Source organism: Palaemon carinicauda, chromosome 5, assembly GCF_036898095.1.
Source record: "Palaemon carinicauda isolate YSFRI2023 chromosome 5, ASM3689809v2, whole genome shotgun sequence".
Classification (NCBI taxonomy): domain Eukaryota; kingdom Metazoa; phylum Arthropoda; class Malacostraca; order Decapoda; family Palaemonidae; genus Palaemon; species Palaemon carinicauda.
In genome coordinates, this window is record NC_090729.1 from 133,734,274 (window position 1) to 133,755,228 (window position 20,955).

The window sequence follows — 20,955 nt, forward strand, 5'->3', positions numbered from 1 at the left end:
TATTAGAGTCCAAGGAAAGTCTGCAGTTAGTGACCAGTGTATTTTTAGTCACCATTATAACAATCGTAGCTAGATTAGACCATTAGGAACAAGTTTCACTAATGATATCAAGTGACCCAGAAGTTGTTGCTGTGCTAGTGATTGTGACTGATAAAAGAAAATCTGAACTACCTTCTTGAATCAGATTACCCTGTCCCGGGATGGAAAAACCTTTAAAGGTTTAAATGTCACTCATGAAAGGCAGAGGTAATGGATAGTGACAAAGCTCTAGCTGAGCAATGCCCAATAGACTGACCATATATACGTATGATCAATGTCTATGTCCCATCTTCACCCAAGCTAGGAAAAGGTTGAGCCAGGCAATAGCTGCAGATATCTCAGCAAGTAGATCTAAAGGCTCGTCCAAACCTCCCATCTTTAGCTCACAATGGTCAGGTTGAAGACACTACAAGAAACTATTGAGTTTGAGCGGGTCTCAAACCCCAGTCCAGCAGATAGTTAAGCAGGGATGTTTTTAATAGGCCACCAAAATCCTGTTACAGCATCTATGTCCATGACCAAATATATTATTTTTTTGTTTGGGAGAAAGCTTGAAATGTTTTAAATTTGTCATAATACCCAGATCATGAAATAATGAGAAAAGTCTGTCCCAATGACGAGAGAGTTGGGACTTTCAGTATCAACCAGTCATCTAATTATCGAATTTCATTGGCATGAGCCACTGCAGACATCATCGTAAACACTTGAGTGAATACTTGGAACCCATAGACAGCAAGAAGCAATGAACTTTGACATGAAAGACTTTGTTCTCTAAAACAATACGTAGATACTTCATTGATGAACAATTTATGGGGATTTGGGAGTATGCATCCTTGAGATCGAGTGAGGTCATAAAATCGTTCTTCCTTACTGCATGTCTGACTGTGCTGAGATTTTCCATCCTGAACCGAGTCTCATGGATAAACTTAATCAGGGCTGAGAGATCTATTAAGGGTCTCCAACACCCTAAGGCTTCCTCAACCACAAACAGACAATTGAAGAAGCCTGGAAGTCCCTCCAGGACTTCTTCTATAGTGCCTCTTAGTAGCATAGTCTGCACCTCTTAATGCAGAGCGAGGTCTTTCTTTGTTTATTGGTGATAGAAAAATCACATCCTCAGAACCAAAATGAGAAGAGGGGAAGGGCTGGTGAACAGACAGCAGTGTCTGAACCAAAGAACGTCCATTGTCCACTTCTCTGCCCTGTGAAACTGCTTACCTCTACCTCTAAGATTGCAGTTCCGAGCCCTTCGCTGATGAAAAGGCTAATCAAAACCTGTACAGTTCAGCGGTACCGACCCTAAAGTCCCTCCTATTCAATTCTGGTCTATATGCTGGACCTAAGAGTTTGTAAATGAGGGGGAGGTGACCTAAAATAGTTGTTCAAGGAGGTTTGTGGTCTCCTAAACATGGCTTGGTGGAAAACAGAATCTTGGTTCAAATTCTTCCACTTCTCAGTCTGCCAAGGGAAAGAGGAATAGTCTTTTGAGTGATGAATTTTTCAGGTTCAGTGCTGTACCTCTCTCTGGTTTACTTGCCTCACTAACTTGAGGCCACACCGTCTTGTTTCTTAAGAATCCAGTTGGCAAACATTTTGGCCATTTGGTGGATGAAAAACTCTACTGATTTTGCTCTTGCTAGAGTGATGGCCTTTCTTTTCTGTGTCAAAGAGATCTTCACTCGAGGCTAAAAACGGATTTTGAGCGAAGCGAAAAATCTATTTTTGGGTGAGATGGCCATGTCGTCCTGATGGAAGTTCCTAAAGGGTAGCTTCCTTGGGTTATATAAAACTACGGCGATATTCCCAGAGAATTTACCTTAAGGTACCCAGAATTCTAACTCCTGGAGCAAATATCCCTAATAAAAGAACCAGGGATATCGCGAAATATCAGAGGACGTATTTTTGACACGCCACATAGCAATCTGCACCCCGAACAGAGTTAACACTTCGAAGGGGTCAATTGGCAAGAAAACGAAAACGAGAAAGAAAAGGAGAGCCGCTCGCAAAGTATCTCTCCTCTCCCGTTTCGTAAGCGTGCATTGCGCCGCTCACGGCGCCATCTGTATTCCTTGTAGCGATACACTAGGTGCTACAGATACTGTATGTAGGGAGGGGACCTACAGCCCTTTAAAAGAAAGGGAAGGGCGGGTCCATCAGGACAACATGGCCATCTCACCCAAAAATAGATTTTTCGCTTCGCTCAAAATCCGTTTTTTGGGCTCAAGCCATGTCGTCCTGATGGAAGTATACCAGAGCATTACTGTATCTGTGGATTCTCAAAACGTGCCGTACTCCCTGAAGGTATTTCCCGGCCAACTAGACCTAGAGACCTAAGATGTTACCGTCATACATCTTTTCAACTAACCATAGACCATGTTAGTGCTTCCTGCCCCCTACAGGGGAGAGTCCTACTAGACTCTGGAAAAGTCTCGAAGAGTACATATACCTATGTATGAATAACAGACAATCCAAAATAGTGGTCTCACCCTATATCATGTAAAGCATAGTTTGTAAAGAACCACTGAGTCAATATGAAATATCAACCAGTTCTCCGTTCAATACCGGATTGGACAAAGGTTTATATCCGAGTAGGCGGAAAACTTGCATATCCGCCACCGTCCCCTCAGGGCATGGAGTCCTCCCGCCAAGGGAAAGCATAAACCAATGCAACAAATGCTTGCATAAAGGAACAATCTATTAGAATTATCCCAGATAAATATACATAGAACGTAATGCAAAATTATATCAAATAAATTGACACAGGTGAAGGAGACGCGAGGTTCCCAAGAACTAGTTTATTGACAAACAATAAATAAAACAGGTTAAACAACCATTATATAAATATAAGAGGAGGATAACCAACAAATAAGCATAAGCATGATAGTAAACAGAAACTTGTTTATCTGAAAGAAAAACATTAGCTCCACTTTTAACATACCGAGGTATCCAAATTATAAAAGTCTGTATTACTAATCAGTTACATTAGCGTTGGAAACGCTCGGCACACATGTCTGCACTTATGCTAGGTTCACCTTTGAAAGTGGAACAGTCAATGTGGGCAACCCAGTGCCCTAACACTTAGTTTGTAGAACAGTTCGTAACTACACACTCACCCCTGAATTAATGGTCCCAATTAAATCCACTGTTCCTCGCAGAGTTAAACAGCAGGGTTAACGACGCAACCCACTGCTACCACAGACCTCTTTAGTTGCTCCACTTGCTTCGCATAGTGACGAAAGAACACTCTGGAAGACTTCCAGCCAGTATATGAACGAAGATGTTCAAAATCCATACAATTAAAGAAATTTAAGGATGAGGCAACTTTCCTCGGATCGTGACCTGTGGGTGTACTGTCTGGATCCGCTCTGCGAATAAAATAGGTGATTTTCGCCCTAAGTTGTTTCAGTGATAAATTTGAGCCTGATGTTTCTCCCCTGAGGTCTGAAGTTCTACGAAGATAGACCTTTAGGCATTCCACTGGACATAGAGATGCATCTTCTTTCAGAGGGCAGATTCTCCAGGGACCCCACCTGTTGGTGGGTAACTCATTCTTGGCGAGAAACGTAGGATCCGGAAACAGGTTCAGTTCTCCCCCATCCAAGAACTGAACACGACCCTCCTCTCTCGAGAGGGCTACAATTTCACTAACCCTGGCCCCCGACGCGAGTACAAATAGGAAAATAACTTTTTGGGTCAAATCCTTTAAAGCACACTCCTCATTGTTCAACAGTGAAGCGAAATGAAGAACTTTATCTAAAGACCATGAAATGGGCTTTGGAGGTGCTGAAGGTCTGAGCCTAGCACAGGCTTTCGGAATTTTATTAAAAATATCGTTAGTGAGGTCGACCTGGAAGGCATATAAAATGGGTCTTGTCAAAGCAGATTTACACGTTGATATTGTGTTGGCTGCTAACCCTTGACCATGGAGGTGGATGAAGAAAGATAAGCAGAAGTCCGTCGAGATCTTTTGCGGATTCTTCGCCTTGACAAACGCCACCCATTTCCTCCAAGATGACTCATATTGCCTTCTAGTAGATTTGCACTTATATTCCTCGAGGAAGTCTATACTGTCTTTCGAAGTCCCGAAACGTTTTCTCACCGCTAGGGAGAGAAAATCATGAGCTGCAGGTTCCGGGTTTTCTGTGATGAAGCGCAGACAGTCGACTTCTGGATTCGCTGAATCAGAACTGGATCTGGTAACGGTAGACACTTCAGCCGTAGGGAACCACACGCTGTTCGGCCACTTGTGAGCCACTATTGCCGCTACTCACTTGAAAGATCTCAGTTTGTTGAGGACCATCAACAGAAGGTTGTGATGAGGGAACAGGTAAATCCTGGACCATCTGTTCCAGTCAAGGGACATCGCGTCCACTGCTTCCGCCATGGGATCCTCGTACGGGGACACGTAAAGGGGTAACTTCTTGTTGTCTTTCGTCGCAAAGAGGTCTATCTGCAGTTCTGGGACTTGACTCAAGATGAAGGAGAATGATCCTGCGTCTAGGGACCATTGCGACTCTATCGGTGTGAACCTGGATAGAGCGTCCACTGTCACATTGCGGACTCCTTGAAGGTGAACTGCCGACAGGTACCACTTCTTCATTTCCGCTAGTCGAAAGATGGCCAACATCACCTGGTTGAGTGGTGGTGACCTCGATCCTTGTCGATTCAAGCATCTCACAATCACCTCGCTGTCCAGCACCAACCTTATGTGGATCGAGCGACGAGGGGAGACTTTCTTCAAAGTAAGGAGTACTGCCATAGCTTCCAGAAAGTTTATGTGAAATGTCTTGAATAGATTGGACCAAGTCCCTTGGGCCTTCTTCCGATGAGAATGACCTCCCCACCCCTCCTTCGAGGCGTCTGTGTGAATAGTCAATGAGGGGGGAGGTGGCTGAAGAAGTACCGACTTCTTTAGTTGCCTGACTTGGGACCAAGGCCTGAGAAGCGTACGTAGACGAAGCGGAACTGGTCTTATCAGATCTCTTCGCGCGTTTGATGCATAACTTCTCCAAACTCCGGTTGCATCCTTTAGCTGTGCTCTCAGCACCAGGTCTGTTACTGAGACAAACTGGAGAGAACCCAGCACTCTCTCCTGTTCGCGTCTTGATATCCTTTCGGAATCCAGAAGTCTCTTGACAGAACCAGCTATCTCCTTCCTCTTCTTCGCCGGGATGGAGAGTTGGTGTGACACTAGGTCCCAGTGGATTCCCAACCACTGGAACTTTTGAGATGGAGGAAGTCGAGACTTTTTTCTGTTGATCTTGAAGCCTAGATACTCTAGGAACTGGATCACCTGTAGGGAAGCTTGCAAACATTCTGTCTTGGATGCTGCCCACACTAGCCAGTCGTCCAGGTAGGCTACCACCTGGATTCCCTTTAGGCGTAATTGTTTGAGAGCTACGCTCGCAAGCTTTGTGAAGATCCTTGGGGCTATGTTTAGCCCGAATGTCATGGCTCTGAAGGTGTGGAGTCTTCGATGTATCTTGAACCCTAGGTAGGGGGAGAGTTGACGATTGATTGGAACGAGCCAATAGGCGTCTGACAAATCTATGGAGACGGTAAATGCCCTCTTGGGCAGTAAGGTCCTTATGTGTTGCAGTGTTAGCATCTTGAACTTGCAGTTCACGATGAACTTGTTGAGTGGCGACAAGTCCAGAATGACTCTGAGTTTTTCTGAGTCCTTCTTGGGAACACAAAACAGCCTCCCTTGGAATTTGATGGACTTTACCCTTCGGATTACCCTTTTCTCCAACAGTTCTTGAATGTACTCCTCCAGAACGGGGGTGGAGTGTTGGAAAAATCGAGGGCATTGGGGTGGAGTGCTGTACCAGCTCCAACCCAGTCCATTCTTGAGTAGGCTGAGGGCCCAGGGATCGAAGGTCCACCGATCCCGAAAATTCTGAAGTCTCCTTCCTACCAGTATCATCTCACTTTGACTGCTGTTGTCCTGAGGTCTTGCCTCCTTGACTACGACCACCCCTGAATCCCCTCCCCCTTGAGGGGCGTCTAGACGAACCTCTGGCTGCTCCTCTAGGCTTCGCTCGAAAGGTAGTTGACTGCCCTTCGAACGCTGGGTTAAATGCCGGAGACTGCGTCGACACAGCTTGGGGTACCCACTGGTACGTGGTCGGGGTTTGTGCCATCATCTGGGGCACTGTAGGCATAGGAAATTGCTGTTGCTGCTGCTGTCTGAATGGCTTGGCTGGCAGAGAGGGTAGCCTAGTCTTCTTAGTCTTCCTCTTTGGTTGGGGACCCTCATCCGGGGAAGACTTTCTCTTGAGGGATAGGCCCCACTTCTGGAGAAGGTTTCTATTCTCCGTGGCGGCCTTATCTACAACCTCCTTGACCGCTTCACTAGGGAAGAGGTCTTTGCCCCAAATGTTGGAGGAGATTAGCTTCCTTGGCTCGTGCCTCACCGCAGCCGAGGCGAACACGAACTCCCTACAAGCCCTCCTAGCTTTGACGAAGGTATAAAGGTCTTTCGTCACTGTGACTAGGTGTGTCTTAGCCACTACCATGAACATCTCATGGACCTTGGGGTCACTTGCCATTGTCTCCAGAGTTGTTTGATGAGACATTGAGGCAGCAAGTCTTTCTTTTGTCTCAAGCTCCCTTCGCAAAAGAAAGTCAGACAGCTTGGGGAGGTTCTCACCGAACTGACGTCCGGCAACATCAGCCTCCAACTTCCTGACTGAGAAGGTAAGATGGACGTCCTTCCAGTCCTTGTGGTCCATGGGTAGGGCCAAAGACAGAGGTTTACACTCCTCTAAGGAGGGGCATGGCTTACCTGCCTCGACTGCTTTCAGCACAGCCGTAAACCCTTTCTGCATAAAGGGGGAAGGCTCTAGAAGGAGAGGACACAAAGGAAGGGTGCTTCTTACTCAAAGCAGGTACCTTCGAGTTTGAGAAGCCCCTCTCTTTCATCGAGCTTGACAATAAAGCTTGAGCCTTAGCGTGGTCCAAAACTATGACCTCCTTCGGCTCTGTTTCTTCCTTTGAGGCTGGTTCCTTCCTTAGACGGACATAACAGTCCGGGTACGTCTCCTTGCTGGGCCAGAATACCACCTCCTCAAGGGGGGCTGAGCCCAACTTCTCTGAAATGACGATTTTTCCCATCGTCATAGGCATGTGCTCAGCATACTTCCAAGGGTTAACATCTGAGCACAAGGGAAGGTCTTTCACGCTGAGCTTCTTCTGGGGCCCGCGTGATGCTGCAAGTCTCCGCATCTCCAGCTCCATTGCAGCCGCCTTCTCATTATTCTCCCTCTGCATCTGTTGGATCATTCCAACGATGGAGGAAAGGGTCTTTCCCAGCTCATCTGGGAGAGAGGACGATGTTGAGGGAATAGGTTCAGGGGCCTGAACCAGAGTAGCCGACACCTCGTCGACCTCTTCCTCTTCATTGTCTGGAGCCTGCTCTTCATTCTGGTCTTCTGCCAGAAGGTCCTCTTCCAGACGCTCGGACACCTCCGACATCCTATCGTCCAATTGGATGTCCTGCAGGGCGTCCAAGACTTCAGCATCCACCGGGATCTGAACCACTGGTATCTCCACTTGAGGCTGGGGAATCACTGCATCAGCTGACGCCCTGGGAAAAAGGTAAGCCCTCATCTTCTCACTTGGAAGATAGGGCCCAGAAGTGTTCTTCTGAAAGCCCCTTACCCAGGTATGAAGCTTCTCCCGTGCTGCGTCCCTTGACTCCGCTGTCTTAGGGGAATCAAAAGCCTCAGTAATCAGGTTTGTGCACACGGTACATACCTGCGGGTCCCAATACCGGAGATCATCTTTGGAGACTGTGCATACTGCGTGTCTCCTACACAAATCATGTCCGCAGAAGTTCTTGCTGGGGACGTTGCAGAAAACGCTTCCACACTTCGGATGGTCCTCCTGTAAAGAGAAGAAAATTCCATGAGTATCAAGTGAACTACGTATCACTGGATATACATAGCTTAGCACAACTAAACTAGAAAGGAAAGACACACACTTGTATTTCCCGCACAGTCAATTGCTGCAACCTTCCAGATAATAAAATCGTATGGTTAATCTATTCTAGAGCAACCATAGAATAATTTCCAGAGGAAACAGGTGTAGCTCACACCCAAAAAATGATTTTAAAATGCTGGATAGTAGACAAGAAAGAACTCACTTTCTTTATCTGTAAGGTTACACCAAAGGGTTGTGCGAGACAACACAAAAGTGTTAGAAAAACTTAGTGTTGTAACAAATACTATACTATAGTTTTCTCCCTACAGTATATACTGAAAAATACTAGCTACAGTATAGAAGGTAGTGTGCCGGCCAGCACACACCTTAACTAGTTCCAAAGTATACTACTTAAGAACTATAAGGTGGAAGAACGCTGGTTCAAATGCATGTGCCGGCCGGCAACTACACAAGATAGCACCCGGCTGCCGGCCACCAATCGTAGCGGCCAGCAGACAGTGGTGTGATATATAGCCGGCCGGCAAAGGTGTACAACCAATGCCGGCCGGCAGCAAAAGAACCAGAGAACTCCGACTGCCCGGCTGCCGGCCTGAGTGGCCGGCAGCCGGGCTAGGGTACAACACTAGAAGAAAACAGAATGGATGCCGGGATAAGAGACTGTACTACCTCATAACCCGGCAACCCAAAAGAGTGCACATAAGGAAGGGGAGAATATAACTTCAGGCTTCCTGACCAATGCCATCTGGCTCTACAGACAAACATGGATGAGAGACCAAGGGAGGTCTGGGCAGCACTCAAAGCAGAAGACCCTTGCCGGCTGGCAAGGGACTTAGTCAACCCCACATCCTAACCTATGCTAGGTACAGATGTAGAATGACGGACAGGAATGCAATGGCTAGGCCATCACAAAGGAAAGAGGGGGAAGGGGAGAAGAGGGTCCTGCCAACCTTGCTCTGATAATGAATCACCCGCAGCCAAGAAAACTCATCTTAGCCTAGGGGAGATCCGAGGAGGGAGGCCAGCAATACTTGCCACCTCCCTTGGAACCAAAGCAAGGAAGGCGTTGTTATTCACGGAAAAGAGGATCTTATCCACCACACCGAGAACAACAACACAGGACTAGTCTGCTAGATCACAAGAAGAAGGAATCATCTCGTACAGAAACCTTCGAAAGTGAACTAAGGAGGCTAAGCCTCCTATGTCTGTTGTTAGTCTAGCGAGGGAATCTCAACCACAAGCTAGACATAAACAGACTCAGACTAAAAACTCTGATGTCCAGCCCCCTCCCTGAAGCCAGACTTACTGGAAACAGGAAGGAACAGAAACACCCTAATATAGTTGTATCTAAAGTCAATTCAGATAAACCATTAGGGTTAAGCCCAAGGCTTAAACAGAGGGAAAGGGATTGCACACCTTCTCCAAAGAGAAGAGAGCAACCGGGGAGTGTGAGAAAGTATACTAAGGCCCCACAGACAACTAGCCTAGGCGCAAAGATAATCGATTACCTAAATCACCGAAAATCATTCGTATACTATCTTGGAAGAAATCAACATAATCTTAAATGTATAAAACTGCCTAAAGCTTCAATGAAAATTTTTAAAAACACTCGGAAATCTGAATATCATGCAGGAAAGTACTATGGCCAAACGACTAGGCTACAAGGCCTAGCGTAGGCCAGAATCAGCAAATCCATCGCCAAAACAAAAATACTCAAAGCATCATATAAAGAAATCCTATGTAACGCTAAACAGCTAAAATTATTAAAGCAAAACAGCCGGGAACGTCGCTCTGGCTAACTAAATAACTCATACCTAGCGAGCGACAGCGTCCAGGACGCCTCCGGAAGGCAACAGCTCTTGTAACGATATCACTATCAAATCACTTTTAAAATTACCAAGAGCTTACATTTATACATAAAAGAAATAATACTCAACTTATCAGAAGCAGAAGAAGTTGGAGAAAACATTATAAGTTGAAATAATCCAAGAATTGCGAGAAACATAGGGAAAAAACACCGAGTTGTTGAGCTACGCAAAAAGGAATACAGATGGCGCCATGAGCGGCGCAATGCACGCTTACAAAACGGGAGAGGAGAGATACCTTGCGAGTGGCTCTCCTTTTCTTTCTCGTTTTCGTTTTCTTGCCAATTGACCCCTTCGAAGTGTTAACTCTGTTCGGGGTGCAGATTGCAATGTGGCGTGTCAAGAATACGTCCTCTGATATTTCGCGATATCCCTGGTTCTTTTATTAGGAATATTTGCTCCAGGAGTTAGAATTCTGGGTACCTTAAGGTAAATTCTCTGGGAATATCGCCATAGTTTTATATACCCAAGGAAGCTACCATTTAGGAACTTCCAACAGGACGACATGGCTTGAGCCCAAAAAACCCCATTGCCCCTGACCAGTGGTCTAACTATGGTGTAGCTTGAAGAGTCGACAGTGCCGTGGCCTCCAAAGTCATAAATATTATGGGTAAGGCTCCTTTCAGACTGTGCGTTTTTTCTGCACGAGGCAGTTTCCGTACAGCAGGTAGAGCAAAAGAAAACCCCAATGTTGCGGTGACCGCTCGCAAATGATATCAGAAACACATTTGCTGATTTTTCATGGGTTTGCAATATTCTAAAATACAAATGTGGGATTTATGAATTTGTACATTAAATTATACAATTTCCTAAATATCTTTCCAAAAACTAGTTTGCCACAATTACTATAACAATGTTTGTAAATGGAAAAGTGAATATACTTAGCAAATTCATTTTTTTTTTTATCATCCACTCTCAAAATCCTCCCTTAATCCACAGCAAACTTCTTTCCAAGCCAATGTGACAAAACTCCAATACTTGTATTCTTTTAGACTTTTGTCCATAATACTGGTTTCCTTTCTACTAAAGACATAAGTAATTCAATATCAATATTTTTTTCCATGTCTGTGTGTTTATCATTCACTTCCATGAGAAGCACAGCGTGGCCTATTAATGCCCGCCCAACAAGAGGCGGAAGAAAATCATGAGGTGTGAAGATTTGTACTGAATATAATAGCAAACTGTCACTGTCAGCGGAGCAAATCCGCGCAAAGCCAATGGGGCACCACCCATGCAAGGCAGTGCTGCTACAGCGAAAAATCCATTCCGCTCTAGTGTGAAAGGATTCATATAATCTATCAGTTTAATGACAAAGGCATTTCCGCACCACTTACAGCAGTAAGTCTTTCAGCCAACGTAGACAAGATCAGGGTAGTTGCCGCTTGGTCCAAACACAGAGATGGATGAGATTCCTGCATTATGTAATAATGCTTCTGCCTCAAAATGATTGGAGACATTAGGGCAACTCCTTCGGTATGAGACCGACACCGGTTGACAAACAGCATGTACCAATGCCTGTCCCTAAGGAAATGACTTCTAATATGCATCTTTTCCCTCACTCTCTCGAAAGCTCAAGGATACTTTGTATGAAAGGAAGATGAGGGCGAGGCCCTTACTCCTACTAGTAGTGTCCCTGCGGGATCAGAGACATTGCTCGTGAGAGCGAGCACTAGGATGGGAAGGAACACATGGTATATTGCTCGGAAGAGATTAGTGTCTCACATTAGGGAAGGGGAATTTGTTCCTCCTAATACCATTTTCTTTGTCAAACTCATTCCTCCCAATACCGTCTTCTTTGTGGAACTTGTAGGTGGTTGGGGGTTGGACAATCAGGGAAGTCTAACACAAGGGCAGAAATCAGCTGGCCGCTCAAGTTCAGACCCAATAACAATGTCATAAGATGCTGAAATTTTATTCCCCTTCAAGTTCAGTGCTCTGAAAGGAGAATCCTGTAACCCCAGGAAATTCCAAAGGCATAGCGCAGTATTGTCAACAGGAAAAAGATCTGAAACTAGACTCATCCCAAGGGAGTGGCTCACCTGTTTCGCTACGGGGAAACAGGTGTATCTCCCAGCCTTTAACCTTGTCCAAGAGACAAAAAGGAAATTTTAAAAGCCAAGTTTGAAGGGAAACCGATACCACATCTGTGTTATTCGGTGGCTGGAATCAAAGTGACTGTTCTGTGTTCCTGCAAGGGGATGGGGATTCCACGCCACCAGATGGTAATCATTTGCTACTGCTGATTCCTCGTTTCAAGTTTCAACTGTCAAGTTTCAGCTGTGCTTGAATCATTCTCCTAATCATAGGACGAAGGACTGTATTCTTGTCGAAACAAACTAGAGTAACCTTCTCAGGTAATTAAGACTAAAAAGTAACCTCCTCAGGTAACAGAAGATTTAGGAAATAAAATACTTCACAAGTGCTAAATTGTCAACACATGCAACTTGTGACATAGGTTATGTTGAAATAAAACATAAGTATGGTAAATAAGTGTGCTTATAATGGGAAACCATATTTACTGTTTATCAGTGTTGTAAAAAATTGAGCTTCTATTTTGAAACTTGGATTTTTTTTTTACTTTTACATTAGCATGAACAGATTAGTATGCAATCAACTTACAAAAACAAATAATACCTTTTCTGCCAAGTCCCAACATGATTTAAGACTGATAAACTAGCCCATACTAGTTTCATCAACATGCATAGAGAAAAACAATTTATCAAATTTTATATTTTGGACATAAACAATTTTATTCTAAGACATCAATAGTACTTATGAGCCTTAAACTAGGTCCCCTTATATAGTACAGTATAACATAACAGCCAGGTGTTACAAAACACCTTGGCTTTATATTTAAAAAAAATTGACCACTAAAAAATGCTATTCACTCAATGAAAAGAATTTCAACTTATGGTACATCAACATACTATACATTAAAGAGTAATTCAAGGGATACCTACAATCACTAATAAGGGAGAAAGATAAAGGAATATGGTACATGAATAACCTTCAACCTTAGATGGAAATCCTAGCAAATAAGGGTTTGTGAAAGTTTTTAACTTTTTAATTACCATAAATTTCTAAAATCATTTTTATCTTTCCAAGATATAAAACATGAGTCCTTTCATAGGGAGATATTTCAGTGTGAGCCACAGATGGTCATTAAAATTATATAAAGAGTGGTTAAAATTATGGTGGAGGGTGCGGACAAGAAAGCTTCACTATTGATCTTTTGGCACAGGACTGAGAGGGCTGGTTGAGAAGTGGTTAAGTTAATGGACTCAGATTTATATAGCTAGGAAAAATACAAAATAATTTTAAAATTTGTGATTAGTTCCTATATGACATACAAACCATTGTCCTTTAATAGGGAGACTCACTGCTTGGTAGTTCCCAGATTACTAGCAGTGTTTCCCTGAGCTATATTTGTTATGTTTTTCATTTGGCACATGCTAGAAGTAATCTTTGTTTTTGTGAGTTTCATTTAATTCACATTCCTTAATTATATCATCCAAGAGGGAACAACGAAAGCGTGTTAATTTCAGCTGTTCGTCTTTATGTTACTCTAGATGTTGGGCATATTTAGTAGGCTAGTAGCCTATACAACTAAGTATGATTTTGCTTGATTTCATTCTTCAGGAAACATATTTTCGATATAAAGAATTATCAGCAATAACAGACACCCCTTCCCAACAATTAGTCCTTTATTGTGACGTTCAATAGTACCTAAGCTCTTTCAATGGCTGTCAGAAAGCAGTAGCTTGGCCAAGGCACCATCTACTCATCGAGACACTACTGCTAGAGTTAATGAGTTCTTTGACTGGCCAGATAGTACTACATTGGATCCCTCTCTAGGTATGGCTTATTTTTCTTTCCTTTGTCTACCCGTACACAAAATAGTCTAGCTTCCTGGCTAGTCCCGTGTTAACGTATTTGCCTAGCACTCGTATGGCAGCAGATTGATCCCAGCCTGGGGACCTGAGTTTAAGCTGTTTACTGGGGAGGTTATTGCTGTGGTTGGGCACCACAGTGGGGGTTAGGCTTGACTGGCTGACGTTCTGGTGAGCATCTATTCTCATGAAACTAGAACTAAAACCAGACACCTTTAACCTTTACACATTTTCCTCTTGCCTCATACACATTATATCAAGCTTACCAAACAATTTTTCTTTGCTCAGGGGGATTAACTACAGCACTGTAATTGCTTATTGGCTGCTTTTCACTTGGTAAGGGTAGATGAGACTTTAGCAATGGTAAGCAGCTCTTCCAGGAGAAGGACAATCCAAAATTAAACCGTTGTTCTCCAATTTGGAATAGTGCCAAAGCCTCTGTACCATGATCTTCCAATGTCTTGGGTTAAGAGTTCTTGCTTGAAGATACAATCAGGTATACTATTCTGTTTCCATATTTCCCATCTTCACAGGGCTACTTTCCCTGCTAGAGCACTTGAGTTTATAGCATCCTGCTTTTCCAACTAGGGTTGTATCATAGCTAGTAATAAAAATAAAAAGGGGTAACCAAGGGAACACAAGTCATGGCCCTACACATCGACCTCAGGGGGTCATAGCACAGAGCCAGAGACCACCCAGTATGGTCCACCACCCCCAGGAGAGGTGATGTCATCTAGAGCCCTATTCCTGTAACTATAAATGACATTCCTAGACTTTCTGGACTTCATTAACTTATTAGAAGTGTCAAGATCAGAATTGTAAGAGGACAAGCAGGAGGAAAAGCTAAAACAGAAGCAAATTTGCTTCTTCCTCTCACCAGCACAGAAGTCGAGGTCAGAGCAACCATCAAAGACAAAGCTCTCCCAAAGCAAGAAGCCATATGGGTGGCTCCAAAAGGAACTGCAACATTAGGGAACACAGTCACAACAAAGCATGAGGCACACTCACTGAAATACGTAACAGAGAGACACGAGCGGTGAGGTCACAGCCACAGGCCCAAAGGTAAAGGGCACAGGGTTGATGAACACATGGGTGAGTGGTACTGTAGCAAATAGTGCAGGTGACGGATACTGGCACTAAACAAACAGGATTAACAACTCTAGGGTAGCTTTTGCCCAACTTTGGGCTTTATCACTACAACCACCAGTGCAGAAGCTTTCTTTTGCCCTATGGCACCAGCAAAACCAAACCACAATCACAGGTGTGGAAGGCCTCTGGGGTGTCGTCCAAACTACAGGAATCACCACAACTCACTGGTGCTGGGGTCACTAGGGAGAGGTAGCCTTAGCTACCAGCTCCATCATGAAAGAAACTGAGAGCCTATCTGTAACGCCTAGGGAAGGCCAAGCCTTCCTTATATTATTCGTCATAAGTGATCTACAAGGAAAAGCTTCCAGCACTTGGAGAGTAATGATCAACTCAAACTCAACAAAGACTAAAAAACTCCCTCATGTAGATCAGAGCTCTCCCTACTCTTAAAGCATTAACCCTAGGAAAACAAGGGGTATATACTAAGAAACTTCAATGAACGGCTAATTCGATAAGGAGCACAAAGTACAAAACAGTCTTTCTGTCACTGTCATTGGCCTTGTCAAGAATGATGCTGGAGAAAACTCGCTCATCAAAGATTAAGCCCTCTTTAATGGGAGGCCACACTTTACACTCAGTAAATGGGGATAATTGTGAAGTCACGCCCCTAGGTCCACAGTGAGTGTCCGACCAAAACTCACAATCCTGATTTGTTTCAATATTAACACAAAGCCAAAATCATCCATTCAAACTTATAAGTATGATAAAAAGATTAAACAGCCACGGATAGGACGCAACAGTACAAGCATACTTATTGAGGGTGAAGATGAAAGTGAAGTCTTTGCTCACCATCTATCATTAAATAACTCCTTACAACAGCACATGTCTGGCCGCAAGAGCCAGGTAATCTACAACAAACTTGTATATAATTTCAACAGTTGTTCAAGCTCCGGTGAAGAAATTTCTCTTTCCAAAGGTCGAAAGGTTTGTATATGCGTAGGAACACAGGTCTGTTGATAGTTTCTAGCCATTGACTTTGAGATGACATTGCTAGAGGCATCTACCTAGAACATTTAAAAGATAAAAGTAGCCTCACTACTAAATCAAAGAATAAATTACAAACTACTTAAAAATTTACATTTAAATGGACACTTACCACATCTTGGGGCATCTGGAGACCCTTTCATAAATAGCATACACTTTGCTGAATTGATTAATCTCTTTAATCTGGTATTCAAATCTTCTGCAGGAACTGCGGGAGCTGTTGACACCAAGGAAGTTTTAGCTGCCTGACAAGAAATGGGACAATTAATTAAAATGATAAGAAATGAAACCTTAACCCAAAAATGAAGGACAAATTAAATCTTCCATTCATGGGGAGACCTTTAATACTTCCAAAATTCAAATACAGTATACAAAATCTGCAATCTGGAAAATTATTTGCTCTCTTTCAAGAACATACAACTTTTATACAGAATATCTTCTTCAGTAAAACTAAAATGACCATGTATAGCTTGTAGACAAGTGCCTGGGAGAGTACACTAGCAGGAGCATACAGTGTGTGCTTACTATTATGGTACCAGCAACCAGTTTCATTACTGGCACTATGGAAAAGTGTTTAGTTTAACATTATATCATAAAGGACTCTACAATGGATTTCAAATAGTATTCAAGCACATATTTTGGGAAAACTTATAACAAACGCACACATCAGTACAAGATTTTGCTCTAGTGTATTACACAATGTGAGAATTTATATCAGTAGAGGACTGTATCACAAATCACTATAATTGAAAAGAATAGGTAGGTAGTAGGTTGGCCAAGACACCAGCCACCAGTTGAGATACTACCTCTAATTGGGTGCTTTGACTGGTTAGACAGTACAGTACTACTTTGGATCCCTCTCCCTGGTTATGGCTAATTTTTCCTTTGCCGACCCATACACAGAACAGTCTGGTCTATTCTTTACACATTTTCCTCTGTCGCCATACACTTGACAACACTGAAATTACCAAACAATTCTTCTTCTCTAAAGAAGTTAACTACTGCACTGTAATTATTCAGTGGCTACTTTCCTCTTGGTAAGGGTAGAAGAGACTCTTTAGCTATGGTAAGCAGCTCTTCTAAGCAAAGGACACTCCAAAATGAAATAATTGTTCTCAAGTCTTAGGTAGTGCCATAGCCTCTATACCATGGTCTTCCACTGTCTTGGGTTAGAGATCTCTTGCTTGAGGGTACACTCGGGCACACTATTCTATCTTCTGTCTCTTCCTGTTGTTATTTTGGAGTTTTTATCCTTTTTCTATTTTCAAGTTTTTATAGTTTATAGATGAAAGATTTATTTCAATATTATTGTTCTTAAGCTTCTTTTGTAGTTTATTTCCATTCCTCACTTGGCTATTTTCCCTGTTGGAGCCATTGGACTTACAGCATCCTGCTTTTCCAACTAGGATTGTAGCTTAGCAAGGTATAATAATAATAATAATAATAATAATAATAATAAACACCTGTCCCTGTACTAAGAAGGAAAAAATGGTTTTGCCAGACATGGAAACTATCAAGGAAAAGCTTTGCCTACCCTCTCCTCCCTCCTCCTCACAAACACACACACTATCTCAGTTTACCATACGACACTGGTTTCAAACTGTTAAGAGAGTCACCCACATCTACCAAGGGATCGGGACACACACACAAACAAAGAGATATAGAGTGAGAATGACTGTGTTAGGGATTACAAAGACTGTGAAAGTACAATTTTTGGGTATAACTTTATACAAAGCAACTCACCCCACAAAAACAAAGTTATTCTGGGGTTACTTCAAATTACTTTTTTTGCATTCGATTTCCTTCATTTAAAAAGATTTTGAAAGATAATTTTATATACAAAAATTTGGAAATAGGAAATTTTCACAGAACTTCAATTTTTTATATGTATCATTTTATCAATGTATAAAAAATACTTTCCATTGTGACTATTTTTCATATGGAAGTTTTCTGTTTTTTTATAAAAGTACTTTTACAGATTGTAGGCATTAAAATTCCCCCATCTCCTCCTGTTTAAATGACAAAAATTTGTCAATGTTAATAAAAGTAGATGAAATTTTCCTCCAAAAAATGTCAGTTTTGAGAAAACGGGCATTAAAGTTTTATCATAGAAATTGATTGAAGACTTCACTATGCATAAGTACGGGCTTTTAGTGGTAATTTTCCTCAACACTGGGGATCATAAGGACATAATCATCATACTTCAGGGTAACTTACTAACCAGTGGTGCAACCCTTCCCACAAATAAAAAATTATTGCTTTTCCCACACACACACACACACAATATATTCTACATAAACAAAATGTACACACAAACAAGATGTGCCTAGCATAATATATTCTCGTTTGTGTATTTTTAAGGGCAAATTTTATGCTTTTGGCCTACTTAGATATCGCTACTTATGAGAAGAGAAATTGCTGAGCCACAGGAGAATTGTTGCAATTAGTTTTCCTGAACTTCTACTTCTTTTTTTCTTCTTTGAAGCAGCAGCATTAGAAAAATCAAACGAAGATGAGGAAAAGGAGCTAGTGGTCGTCTTCTTGCCAACCTTCCTCAGGGTTGAAGTCTGGGGACCAACGACGATGTTCCATTGGTGTAAGAAACCAAAGATGCTTCTTCAACAGCAGTCTAAAGTACATCAGAAGTTGCCACATCCTCCAGCTCCTATACAGATGTCGGAATTATCAGAAGTCAACACGGAGGCCAAACCTCAAGCAGCTTGCCTATTGACGGAGTACCAGCAATGCACAATGAAAGTCAAACTTCCTTAGGTTCAGGTTATCACTGAGTCTGCAAAGGCAGAGGAGTATTACTTCCACTAAGGGAAGGTGATACTACCATTTTCCCTGAGGAATTACCTTATGACACGTCAAAGTCTCTTCCTCACAAGAATTTCTGCCAAAAATCATAACCCTTGCATAAAACAGAACGATGGGGATCAATGGAAGGTTTGGGCATAAATCTGCCACACTTCTTTCTGGCTTTTCCTCGATGCAACTACACATCCTTGCTCTTCATTTACTCTGGAGGGAGAAAAAAAAAAGAATCAAAAGCCAAAAGTTAAAAGGCAGTAAAACTACGTTCGTACTTCTTGTGGATCAAGTCAAAAGTGCAAGTGGGTGGGGCTTTCATTAAACCATCTGTCAGTAGTTATAACTACCATATTTACATTTTAAAGGCAGCTCTAGCTTCACAGAAGTCATGTTCTTATTAAAGAAGGATTGTTTGTTTTTATAGAGGAACAAACATCAACAAATTAATACGATATATTTTTGAGATGCTTCAACAACAGTGGGTAATCAAAGTTGGATTTTTGGTGCGGAGGAAGCCAAGGTAACAGTGACGATTTGTAAACTGGCGAGTAATCATCCATCAAGCCTCTGTGAAGTGCTTCCATTCCATCCTGGAAGTAGTGTATCAGTCCAAAGATCTGTGCTTTGGACTGGCCATCACTATCACCGTTCTCTTGCCTACAGCCAACGAACTACTATACCTATTGATCGGTCTTCCTAGACATCTTTGAAGAAGTCTTCTACTTGTTGTTCTTCTCTAAGTTGCAGCAGATTCTTAATGAAGATGAGGCAAGGTGAAGGAAGAACCTGAAGTTTGTCCCTTTCAGTCATGCAGGTCAATAATGACACAAGAGCACAACTAGGTTACACATCCTAAGCACCTTCTAGAATTGGCAGGCACTGAAGGAGAGAAGAAAAGCAGCACTCTTTCAGGGTAGCAAAATTATTCCTTCAGCGGGAGCACCAACCATGTCTAAAGAAAACCAACTTCTTTAAATAAACGTTATTGTCGTCATTATAAGGCTACACATAAGAGGGATAGAACAGCAACAGACATGCCAACCGACAAAAATTAGCAGATAGCACAGGAAACTGTCACACAATGACACGTATCAGGCAAACTGCATATCTTTGGCTTTTATCAATATCCCTTCAGCACAACTCTCTGCAAGAATATTTATTCAATCTGAAAGAAAATGCAAAATATAAAAGCCCAATGCAGGCACCAAAAACTTTGTTTGGCCGGAAGATGAAGTCTGAGGTTTACTCTGTCTGTTGGGTGGGAGGAGCCTACCTCCCCCTCAACGGATAACCACAGTTTACCTTGTCAAGTTTAAATGACCCTTCCAGCTTTGCTGAAGCCATACTCCTATTAAAGGTCGATGGTTTGTATCATATGTAGAAACAAAGGAAGTAAAAGTGCACTTCAGTGGGTAATCAAATTTTGCAGAAGGTAGTTTTCTACATAAGCACATACGACTGCACCATTACACTACAGTATACTATAATGAATCAAATTTTCATCTAAAATTCTAACCTGCACCTTGACTTTTGAAGTCAAGTCAGCTGCATTGGCACCATCTACTCTATCAACTACTTGTCCTCCACGCAACAGCACAACTGTCGGTACGGCAGAAATGTTGAATTTCAAGCTGACTTCGGGCAGGTCTTCTGCTGGTACGATTGCAAAGGTCACATCCTAAAGTAAACATTATAAACTATTAGAAATGTAAATACGATCTTAGACTTTATTCTCATAAAATAATTTCCCTAATTCTACAACACAAATAATTTTTAAAAAGTAATTTGTATTTTGCCTACACATACAAACCCGAGTCCTTTGATAAATATGTCCTCAGCGTGGGATAGAACAGCTGTTGATTTATTAATAAGGTAGTTAGTTAACCTTAAGTGGGTGCTGGAGAGAAGACTCACCCACCTACCTGTCACTCTAGCCAAGCTGACTTTTGGTGCAAGACTGAGAAGGGTGGTTGAGGTGGAAAGTTTAAATTAAAAGACTTGGGCTTGTAGAGCTAAAAAAATATTTTCCAAATTTTCTTTTTGGTCATAAGCTTTTAGTGCTCAAACCTTTCATCCTTTAATATAGGAGACTAACTAATTGATGTGAGCAAGTTCCGTAGAATCAAAACTGGAAGATTCCTGATCCTATATGGGAGCAAGGAAGATGCTTCCAGCAACCTCGTAACATCTATCCACTGGGACGAATGAGTTGTTAGGGACTGATAAGTATCATTTTAAGAAACCTGGCACTAAGTCTTGGATGACCCTTTCTC

At 42.4% G+C, this 20,955-nt stretch overlaps 1 protein-coding gene across 1 annotated transcript in view; it reads right to left on the reverse strand.

Moving 5' to 3' along the window:
• Positions 1–20,955, reverse strand: part of Grx3 (Glutaredoxin 3) — a 112,054-nt gene that overhangs the window by 36,514 nt on the left and 54,585 nt on the right. Inside the window, exons 3-4 of the mRNA XM_068374092.1 lie at positions 20,199–20,360; positions 15,981–16,113 (exon numbers count right to left, since the gene is read on the reverse strand). Coding sequence (XP_068230193.1) covers positions 15,981–16,113; positions 20,199–20,360 — 295 coding nt within the window. The remainder of the gene's footprint in view (positions 1–15,980; positions 16,114–20,198; positions 20,361–20,955) is intronic.